The sequence below is a fragment of the Choristoneura fumiferana genome, chromosome 20, assembly GCF_025370935.1.
Source record: "Choristoneura fumiferana chromosome 20, NRCan_CFum_1, whole genome shotgun sequence".
NCBI classification, from domain to species: Eukaryota; Metazoa; Arthropoda; class Insecta; order Lepidoptera; family Tortricidae; genus Choristoneura; species Choristoneura fumiferana.
Window position 1 is genome coordinate 15,820,744 of NC_133491.1, and position 11,798 is coordinate 15,832,541.

The 11,798-nt window shown below is 36.5% G+C and overlaps 1 protein-coding gene across 1 annotated transcript in view; it reads right to left on the bottom strand.

Annotated features, from left to right (window-relative positions):
* Positions 1 to 10,622, bottom strand: part of LOC141439441 (acyl-CoA synthetase short-chain family member 3, mitochondrial-like) — a 24,514-nt gene extending 13,892 nt beyond the window's left edge. Inside the window, 1 exon segment of the mRNA XM_074103727.1 lies at positions 10,471 to 10,622. Coding sequence (XP_073959828.1) covers positions 10,471 to 10,585 — 115 coding nt within the window. The 5' untranslated portion in view covers positions 10,586 to 10,622.
* Positions 10,623 to 11,798: the final 1,176 nt, after the last annotated feature.

Below are 11,798 nucleotides of genomic sequence, written 5' to 3' on the forward strand. Positions count from 1 at the left end.
GGAGGTACCTACCCTAAAAAAAAATATTTTTTATTTTTTATTGTACCATTTTGTCGGCATAGTTTACATTTATATATATCCGTGCAAAATTACAGCTTTCTAGCATTGATAGTCCCTGAGCAAAGCCAGGACGGACGGACAGACAGACAGACAGACAGACATGGCGAAACTATAAGGATTCCGTTTTTGCCATTTTGGCTCCGGAACCCTAAAAAATGAAGTCTCCTTTCAATATTGAAGATAGGTACTTTCCCTCCATGTGGTATCGTCTTGGGACGGCCTGTATAGCAGTTGTCTCACCGCCGGCGAGGAAACGATTGGCTATCGACTATTTCTCGCTCAAGAACGACAAAAGATATAAGATCATGTGTGAGTAAAAGAGACGTATATATTAATAGTTGATCGCTGGCGGTTCACACTGCCGGCGAGAGCTCGCTCTTACATCTTTTGTCGCAGCGACAAAGAGCTATAAAACTCGCTGGGCTATAAAACTAGCTCAGCGATACTCGCTCAGCGCTGTTAGCCTTGGCGCCGCCCGGCTCGAGCGAGTGGAGCGAGTAATCGCCCGTCGTGCTCGAACACTCGCTTTTCACTGCTCGCCCACTCGTTTCTACTTACTCGCTCTGCTCGCTTCTCGCTCATCGTCGGCGGTGGGACAAGTGCCATTATTCCCATAATTTATAAATTTCATGACAGTGTCGAGATAGGTACTAACTGTGTAAAACTCCGGTGTAAAAGTTTCATTACTTACGTACCTACGTTGTCTCTCACGGGCATTGCGTTACACGAGTGAATTAACTATTATCACGCACTTTAATCTAAAATTGAATCAAGGATCTGTTTAACTCCGCAAAAGATTATAATGAAAAATCGTAAATCGATTGACACAGTACAAAATATACACAATATTTTTCTTGATTTCTGTTAACTTCGACATACGGCTAATTTATTTATATAGAGAATACTTACCTTGTTTTTTTTTTGTCAAACCCAAAAAAAAAGATATCGTACAAAATATAACTTTAGATATGTTAAAGATCACTCTGTAAAATTCACAAACATGTAATATTGACGTGACACATAAGAGAGAAAGTAAAAAACAAACTTTTGCTTAAAATGTGTGAATTAAAAACACAGACATGTTTAAACACACGAATATATGCATGCATGCACACACACACACACACACGCACAGCTAATGTTATGTTTGTTTAGTGTTTAACTAGATATAAGTAACTAAATCTTCCATGCATCTACTTTTGTTCTTGATTGTTTCATTAAGTTTTTAAATAATAATTTATAGTTATAGAGGAGCGAGATCTCCTGGCACAGGTATTTTTATACTTAAAAGGAGGTCCCAACCTTGATGTTACTATGTGAGCTAAAAACGAAGTATAAACAATTCATTTTATTATTATTTTTTTTTTTTTTTTTCTTTAATTGTATGATATAGTTTTTAAGTATTTTATTTGTAATTATATTATTATGAAAAAATGACTTTCTGCCAAGTTCTTGCGGCGCATTCTTCTTGGCATAATGGTCTTTCCGAAGCGCTGGTAGTTTAAAAAAATGACGTGTAAAAGTGCCCATTGCGGCCTATTTATTCAATAAATCATTTGAATTTGACTTTGAATATTTTTTTCATTTTCAAAAACACTTTAGTACTAGGTAGACTTTAAAAAAGCGTCATAAATTAAAAACCTTTTCACTCTTTTACCACGCATAATTAGTTATCTTAACTATTGATTATCTTTTAAACAATAAGAGCTAATATAATATCACTCACTAGTGTCATCGAGAAATTTATTTATCAATTAAAGTTAACGGAAATCAAAAATGATAAAATTATGTTAAGTATTGTGTTCTAACTTGGTTCAACTACGGAACGCGAATAGAAACAACATCACACGTGTGTTGCTATTTATATTCGTTAGCTATTTATCATGAATATGAACAAAACAACTAATAAATTATAGTATGCACAGTGGCTTAGCTAGGTGGATAAGGGCCCCGGTGCATAGAGAAAGAATCGGGCCCTCAAGATACAACAGTTTTTTTTTAAGTACATTATTTCACTTGTTTGTATACGTGTGTGCATGTGTTGTGAAAAAATTAAGTTTTTATCTATCTATCTATTATCTCGTTGCTTCCGGCAGAACCGAATCTTACTCTAGAACCAAAGTATGTGTAATTGCACTTTACAACATAATTTTGTGTAAATAAAAAGATAAATAAGAAAGGATAATCACAGAAAAATTACGCTTACTTATATTAAGATTATTGATTTTATTATGCACAACCCGATGCGTAAATTGAAGTGGGTACGGTACCTACTGCAAAATTGCAAATTATTCAAACTTGATTTGGCGTGGGACCAGCGAGCTTTTTAGCCTACAAGATGGAGCGACCACTGGTTAAGATCGCGGGATCGGTGGATTCTAAATAGCAAAGACCGGTCTGAGTCGAGACCTTTGCCTAAGCAGGAACGTCTTTTCGGCTACATGATGATTTGATGATAAACCTTGTCGTTCTAAGCATTTTTATTTGCATTCTTACAAATTTTTGAAAATCTTAATACCATTAATGAAATACCAAATGTCATCTTTTAATCATCTGTAAATCGATAAATTTCACCACTAACAAATATAATTTACATGGGACCACAAAATCACTTAAATAAATTGTCCCCGCTAATGGTGCCAGTTAATGTAGTTTTTTTCAGGACAACCCCACCGCTAGTTACCTCCTTATATTCAAATCAACCACATGCCAGTGAAAGTCTCAAAATTATACAGATTTACTTACTTAGTCAACCAAATGAGAAAATTTCCATCAAACTGTTATCCCTATCATTATACCCCTTCAAGGGGGAATTTTATCAATTACCTAGACAGATAATTTTTAATTTTAATCGAGAACTTTTACATATTTTAATTTACTAAAATAAGTCCACAAATGGAATTGAATACATTTCCATAAAATTTACCCTCCTTTTACCCTGTAGGGGGAAACAGAACCATTACCTTCCCAGATAATCATACACGAGCAACTGAAAATTTCTCATACACAGTGATTTGTGTGGTCCCATGTCAGTTACCTCATTTAGTTAGTGGTGCCAAGTATCTATTAACATTTATAGAGGATTATACAACGATGACATTTGGTTATTTCATTAAAACCAAGGTATTTATGATTTTCAAAAATTCAGTAGAAAATCAGACCAATTTAAAAATAAAAATGCTTAGAACAGACAAAGGTTCATCATCATCATTCATCATGTCAGCCGAAAGACGTCCATTGCTGGACATAGGCCTCCCCCAAGGCTCTCCACTCAGACAGGTCTTGTGCTTTTCGGATCCACCGCGATCTCGCGATCTTAACCAGGTCGTCCCTCCGTCTTGTTGGAGGCCTACCGACAGCTCGTCTCCCGGTCCGCGGACGCCATTCGAGAAACCTTTGACCCCATCGGCCATCAGTCCTGCGAGCAATGTACCCGTCCACTGCCACTTCAGTTTCGCAATTCTTCGGGCTATGTCGGTAACCTTAGACCAGACAATGGTTGTGAATATGTAAATAAACAGTTCTAGACATTACTACAAGAGCATGGCATCAGGCACCAGACAACCGTGCCTTATTCAGCTGAACAAAATGGTGTTGCGGAAAGGGCAAATCGCACAATCGTCGAAACAGGACGATGCATGCTGCAAGATGCTGGAATGGACCGGAGGATGTGGGCGGAGGCATTGAATACAGCAATATACATTAAAAACAAGTCACCGAGCCAGGCAGTGAGAGGCACCTCACCGGAAGAAAAATGGTCTGGTAAGAATGCTGATTTATCTAATTTAAGAATATTTCGCTGTGTTGCTTATGCGATGATTCCTAATGAAAAACGCAAGAAGCTAGATGCAAAGAGCAAAAAATAATGTATTTGTTGGATATTGTACTGAATCAAAAGGATATATTGATCCAGAAAATCCTTCCAAAAGTATCAAATCTAGAGATATGCAATTTCTAGTAGAAAAAATGTTTAAAGGTTTGATTATAAATCAGGAACATTGTACTACTGATTGTCAAATAAATCTCACTAGTAATGAAATGGATGTTGTAAGCAGCAATGAAAATAATAATGGTAATCCAATACCTATTATTGAGTTATCTGATTCGAGCATGTCTGCTACAACTACTTCTGATTCCAGTTTTTCTGATGATCCCAATGATGTCACATGAAATCCTGATATGACTCAGGATCAAGAGTCCAGTTATTATGAAGACATTGAAGAAAATGCTAATGTCGTGGATGCAATGATGGCAGCAAGTCACAATGAAGAACCACAGACAATAGAAGAAGCTCTGTCTGGTCCTGAAAAGGAACACTGGAGGAAAGGCATTGAAGACGAGTATGAATCATTTGAGAAGAAGAAATCATGAAGTTTAACTCTACTACCTGCAGGAAAGAATTCTGTCAAATGTAAATGGGTTTTCAAGAAAAAACTGGGACCAGAAGGTCAGTTACTTTGCTATAAAGCACGTCTTGTATTGTAGCCAAGGGATATGGAGTACCGGGAATATGGGATAGACTACAAGGAAACTTACTCACCTGTGGTACGTTATTCAACTATGCGTACATTAATTGCCCTAGCAGTCAATTTGGGTTTGGACATTGATCATATGGATGTCAACACGGCGTTCCTGAATGCATACTTACAGGAGACGGTCTACATGGAACAGCCTAAAGGTTATAAAATAAATGGCAAGGAAAACCATGTATTCAAACTAAATAAAGCCATTTATGGACTCAAGCAGGCGTCAAAGGTAGGGTATGATAAGATCGATGGTGCCCTGACAGATCTCCAGTTCAGAAAAACACTCAGTGAGCACGGGCAATGTCATCATACTAGCCTTATATGTCGATGGTATTTTGATTTTTAGTAAGGATACACCGGAAAAGAAAACACTGAAGGAGGAACTGATGAAAAAATTTGAAATGGAGGATTTTGGTCGAGCTACACATGTGTCGGGAATGGGATTAAATCGAGGACAAAATGAAATTACCCTTGATCAGAAAAATTACATACAAAAGGTATTAGAGCAATTTAATATGACTGACTGTAAGCCTGTTAATACACCCTTGGAATGTGGTATGAAACTTCAAAAAGGAGACCAAAGTATTCCAGACTCCAAATACAGAAGTCTTGTTGGATGTATTATGTACATCGCTGTTTGTACCCGGCCAGATATTGTGCATGCAGCAAGCTTACTGAGCCAGTTTAATAATTGTTACTCAGATATACACTGGAAAGCGGCCAAACGAGTCCTAAGATACTTAAAAGGGACTATGGATTATAACATAATATATGAACAATCCTTATTATCAGCCACAGGATACATAGATGCAGATTGGGCGTCTAACCAGCTAGACAGACGTTCTTACACTGGTTATGTATTTAAAATAGGTAACTCAGCAGTGTCATGGGAAAGCCGAAAGCAAAGAACTCTAGCCTTGTCGAGTACAGAGGCAGAATACATGGCATTATGCGAGGGAGCAAAGGAAGCTAAATTCATTAGAAGCTTTCTCGAGCTAAACAGTTCAATTATATAATGATAGTCAGTCAGCCCAGAACATTTGTCATAGCCATGTCAATCATAGCCGCAGTAAACATATAGATATTAGACATCATTTAGTAAAACAAGTTGTTAAAGATAAAATTGTTGAAATAGAATACTTGTCTACTGAACATATGCCAGCAGATGTCTTATCTAAATGTTTAGGAAGGATAAACACCATAATTGTGTTTCCCAGCTAGGTTTACAGATTGTTTAGTCTAATCCTAACACTATCATAGGCGTGTTTGTAATTAAATAATATTTTTAAAATATGTCTCATCCGTTTATCAGATCGGTGAAGATCGATCTTCCACGTCTCGTCCGCTCTACTATGATATTTGGTATGAAGATTGCTATTATAGCACCCAATACAAGTCTGAAAATCGTATTTTTTTATATCGTCGGTAAACCCACTTAAAATGATCCTACACTTTACATTTTGCTAATACTGGTTATTCACAGATACCTACAAATTTGTGTGGAGCCCTCAGTGCGCGAGTCCGACTTGCATTTAATAGTTTTTATGCAAATATCTTGTTTCTTATAGTTTTGATGATGGTGACTATTATGTAAGTACTATAGCTTTTGCCCGCGGCTTCACCCGCGTGGATTCGGTTATCGCGCGCTGTTCCCTCGGGAACTGTGCAATTTTCCTGGATAAAAAGTAGCCTATGTCACTCTCTGGCCCATAAACTATCTCTATGCCAAAAATCGGGTACGTATTATAATGTATAAATTTAAAATACATATCGGTTGAAATACATACAGTTGAAATAACGAAAGTTATAAAATATAATGCATCAAAATATATAAAGTTATTTGACATAAGTTCTAAACGCATAGTGGTCAAAATATATAATGGTTACAATGCATAATGGTTCTTAGTCATATGGCACAAAAAGCATATTTTCATAATGTATACGTTCAATGTTTTCTATAATGGTTGAAATACATACTAGACACTGAATTTTCACTAAGAAAAATGCATATATTGCAATTCTTGTTTTGGTCATAGTTGAACCTATCACGCTCCTCCTCGCTACGCTCGTCGTCGCACCTAAAGTTTCTTTTCAATTAATGATCAGACTTTAGTTTAAAATACACGGTCTTGTTAGACAATACGGCTTCCGATCAGTCGGTTTCTTATAGGTTCGGTTAGGTTACAGCTTTGTCCAGGCGCGAAGCGCCTTAACTACACTGAATAGGAGCTCCGCGAAGCGGAGCTCCGTCGACATTGTCTTACAGTCCTTAATTTTTAAGAATTTAACATGTAAATAGACTGGAGATTATGATGAACCTAGGCATTATATAGTATGTATTTTGACCATTATGAAAAACGTACCTACTATAGGAATTTTAATTGTTATTTCTTTTAACTATTGTATATTCTGATTGTATATATTCTGAACATATACATTGTAAGCTTAGTCATTTTAATTGTATGTATTTCGACCAATATGAAAAACGTACTTTATGAATTTTGATTAATATTTATTTTAACCATTATTATTTTCAATTTTCAGTATTACAACTGTATATATTTCAACCGATATGTATTTTAAATTTATACATTATAATACGTACCCCCAAAAATCACGTCGATCCGTCGCTCTATTTCGACGTGAAAGACGGACAAACATACAAACGCACACACTTTCGCATTTATAATATTAGTATGGATACCTATTTAATTGAAATTCAAATTATATCGTAACATATTTAATAAATAAGCAAATCAATCACAATGACAAGTCAAAAAAAGAAAACAAGCATAAACACGACATCCCATCCTCGTTGCCATTATTTTGTTATGTACATTTTATTCAAATTCAAATTATATCGTAACATACGAGTATGTAATAATATTCTAACGCCCAAGTCAAAATTTTGATTTATGAATATTAAACTTTATGTCATTTATGATAGAGTTTGATGTTCAAAATACAACAAGGCCTAGTAAATAAAAGACTGGGTGTTAGGAGGATCGGATAGGAGGATAAGCAAATCAATCACAATGACAAGTCAAAAAAAGAAAACAATCCAATGTCATAGACACGACAGTGGCATTTGCATCTAATAGTACAGGTAAAAAATAAGGAATACGGTATTTGACAACTCCTGATTTTGCCATATCTTAATATTATTATGAAAATATAGGTACCTATACAGATAGTGTTTAGCGAAATAAGAGAAAATTTAAATTGGTTGAAAATTGGATTTATAGTGATTTTCTGAAAAATCTATATAAGTAGGTACCTGTCTGTTTCTCAAACGCTTTTCTCTATGCAGCAAGTATGGCGGTACTGGCGTGTGACGTCACATGCCAGTATGTCTTTCTCTGTCTAATCTTGAATTTCAAACCTTTATAACTTTGTTATTTGTAAAGGTAGCTTAAAAATTGTTTTTCTATTCTATAACAGGCATTGTGTAGTTTTAGTTTATAAAACATATACAAAATAGTCAAATACCGTATTACGAACGAGAGTCTATGTTCGTAATTCTAGTACCACCATTTCATCACATTTGCGAGTAAATTGTATATGTATTTGTAAAAAAAAATAAATTTTTTTTTCAAAAACCGTCGATACCGGTGCCTGCGGCCTTGGCAGCGCTTTGATTGGTTATTTATTTTCGATATGGTTTTACGGGATGACCTCTACTTCTATCGATCAAGAGCACTAATTGAATAAGCAAAGCATGGTTAAAGATACGTCAATTATGGACTATGACAAAGTTCTATCGTGTCCCCGGAATCAAATTGATGAACTGTACTCTCCGTTATTTTACTTCGATTTATTCTGTAAGGAGGCCTCAAAGGGCACGACACTTTTTTTTTAATCCTTAGAAAAAAAAAATTTTTTTTTCGTAATGGCTACGGAACACTATCCTAGCCGGTTTTTTTTATACTACCGTAGCGCTTTCGGAAAAACTATCATTTTACTATTTGTCAGTTGTATTTTGTTAATTTTCTTTTGTACAATAAGGAGTTTACATACATACCATACATAATATCATTGTCAAGAATACAGCAAGTACAGAAAATACAAAAGTAGTTTTTTTCAAACCAATGGCTCTGTGCACAACATCAGCGCCACCTATCGTCCGCAACTTTGCTGGCTCTGAGGCTCGACGTTTTGAAATTTCATCGCGATATTGTGACAAAAATCAAACCTCATCATCCCAGCCTATATACGACCCACTGCTGGGCACAGGCCTCCTCTCAGAACAAGAGGGCTTGGGCCATAGTTCCCACGCGGGCCCAGTGCGGATTGGGAACTTCACACGCACCATTGAATTGCTTCGCAGGTTTGTGCAGGTTTCCTCACGATGTTTTCCTTCACCGCAAAGCTCGTGGTAAATTTCAAATGTAATTCCGCACATGAATTTCGAAAAACTCAGAGGTCAAACCTATCACGTATTAATTTAATAATACAAAATTACTGTGATACCGTGGTTTTGAAGACTGGTTTTGTGAATTCACTCGATACCAAATTTCAACCACAAACCGTTCCAAAAGGAAAATTATTGGTATCTGCTGGACATGTCCAGGATTTAGAGGAATTAAGAACAAAACAGGGACAGTGTTCAATAATTCAAGCTCGCACCAAAAGACAAACATCTATTACTAAAATTAGGAAGTTATTTAAGTCTAAACAAATTTCTTTGTTAATGACAGATTCATATTAGTATGACAGATGACAGAGCCTACATTATTTCTACTTTTGGCCACTATGAGATCGGGAGACGTGACCAGGACCAACCCTAGGCTTCGGTTAATTAAGAAGACCACTAGACCGTACCAGTTGTTTTTTTCAAATGTTGAAAATAAAAAGTATTTAGTTATTTACTACTAGAGTTTACCCGCGGCTTCGCACGCGTAAACTAATCGATCTGGTAGTTACAATTGAAATTCCGGGATTTTAGAAAATTCCCCTGGGAATTCCCAAAATTTATATCGTGGTCTTCATTGAGGTTGTGTTAAGAAAAACTGTCCAAAAGATTCTAAGCCCAGCGGTAGCATTTTCAAGATTTTATCCCTATCCCGTCCCTATACATACATACACACACACACACACACACACACACACACACACACACACACTTTCGCATTTATAATATAAAAGTAGGAAGTAGGAAGTTCGTGGTCACTAGTCATGGTCACCCTGCAATGAAAGGAGTGGGGTTTTTATTTAAACACGATTGGTAACGATCCCTTATCAATTGCTGAGGGTCTAAGTTTGGTCGACTGTAAGTATGTCATAGTTTCGAATACGTACCTACTCTCTGAATATCATGCTATCAAAAGTTCGTCGGCTCGACTGTTACTGGATCGAATACACACACATACACATCTATGTGAGGTAAGGTACCTATATAGATGTCAATGTATACAATCGACAAAACGTAATGTAGAGTTTTATATGGTTTCGATCAAACAAAACCTCAATTTCGATTTGACGATTTAAGTACTTATTGTTTCTACGCTTTTCGAGCCAGCGAATATTCATTCGATCCAGTAAGAGCATTTTAGATTATCCGATCCGATACCGATAGCGGGGGAAGTGAAATGTGTGAAATATGTACCTGTTTTTCAGATTATCGGATCAGATATAGGATTGTATTTTATGCATTTTACTTGCCCCGATATCGTATCGGCGTCCGATACCGATATCGGATCGGATAATCTGAAAACCCTTCAACAGTCGAGCCAATGAACATTCAATAGCATGATATTCCGAAAGGTACGTATTCGAAACTATGATATACAGTCAGTTTTGTCCTGCTCACGTCTCCTGAATCAAGCAGTACCTAGGTATAATCAAAGGTAAAAGTTTCCCCCCACCGTCATAATCTTGTACCCACCATAGCTCTCAATATCAGCAGCCGACACAAAGGCTATCTTCTTCAATTCACTTATAGACGATTCGAATTTGTTTTTCTCAATTTTAGAACCACTCACTTCTTTTACCTGGTACATTTTTACCAAGATACTGTTCACTTGGAAGTCGAGCAAATACTATACAGGAAACGGCTGCGAGCTATATGGAATCCATTATCATTGTAATGTGGATAGACCTTTGGCACCTTTGAATTATTTAATAAATTTACTGAAAAGAGGTTGTCGTAGCATTCAACGATCGCCTTACTAGATGCCCTTGCAGATGGTTGATAAACATCTATTTGCATTTTAAGTCTACCATACCTGCACGTAGAACGAACAGATAGTTGGGGCTGGAACGTTCTTGAATGGAGACCGCGGATCGACAAGCGCAGTGTACGACGCTACCAGGTCCTACCCAACTAACACATAGGCGTCAATTAGAACTTGTTTTAGAACTTAAAGAGATACAAAGGCTCCACAGCCGCAGCACTTACAACTTTTGGCGACAAAATAGCATAGATAGCAAAATATATCACTTACAGCTATACTACAGATTTATAAGGGCGATAACAGGATGAGTTTAAAGGTCAAAGACGTAGAGTAGCAATTTTCAACACTTACAATACGGGCAAAGCATCTTGTGTTATAGCTTTAAGTGAATCTTACAACTATAAGATCTAAATCGATAATAAACTCTGGCCACGAGCCAAAAGTTGCACAAAAGCATTAATTACCGCTACCAGCTCTACAATGGTTCTCATAAAATCTTTTATAGACCCAAATGCTTAAAGATGTACAAAACTCTCTTATGTTACTTAAAGTCAAAGAGTAGGAATATTTTTCGCTACCAAAGAACTTCTAGTGTTTAATGTGACTTCTGTATAACTTTAGGTAGAGTAATAGAGCTGAATACCACTTCTGTTATTGATGTTGATATCAATATGGCTCTTGGCAGTCAAAAAGTTAATAAGCGATACTTTACTCTATTGTACCACTGAAGGAGTTAATTTTCACCCATTTACCACGTTCTTATCCCTTGTAGTTTTACTTATCACTATTAATAGCTCTCTTATTGCTTTATTTAGTAGATTTATAGCGCGCTCTAGCTCCAAATGCGAAACACTTATTTATAACTTTAGGATCTGGTTAGCACTCTTATAGATTTCCTATAACTCTTGTCGTAGCGCCTATGTGTTACTTAGCGGCTAGGACATCTAACGAGATGGACGGATGATCTGGTTAAAGCCGCGGGTTCACGATGGATGCCCGCTTCCAACAGAAGCATCTGAAGGTCTATGGGGAGGCCTAT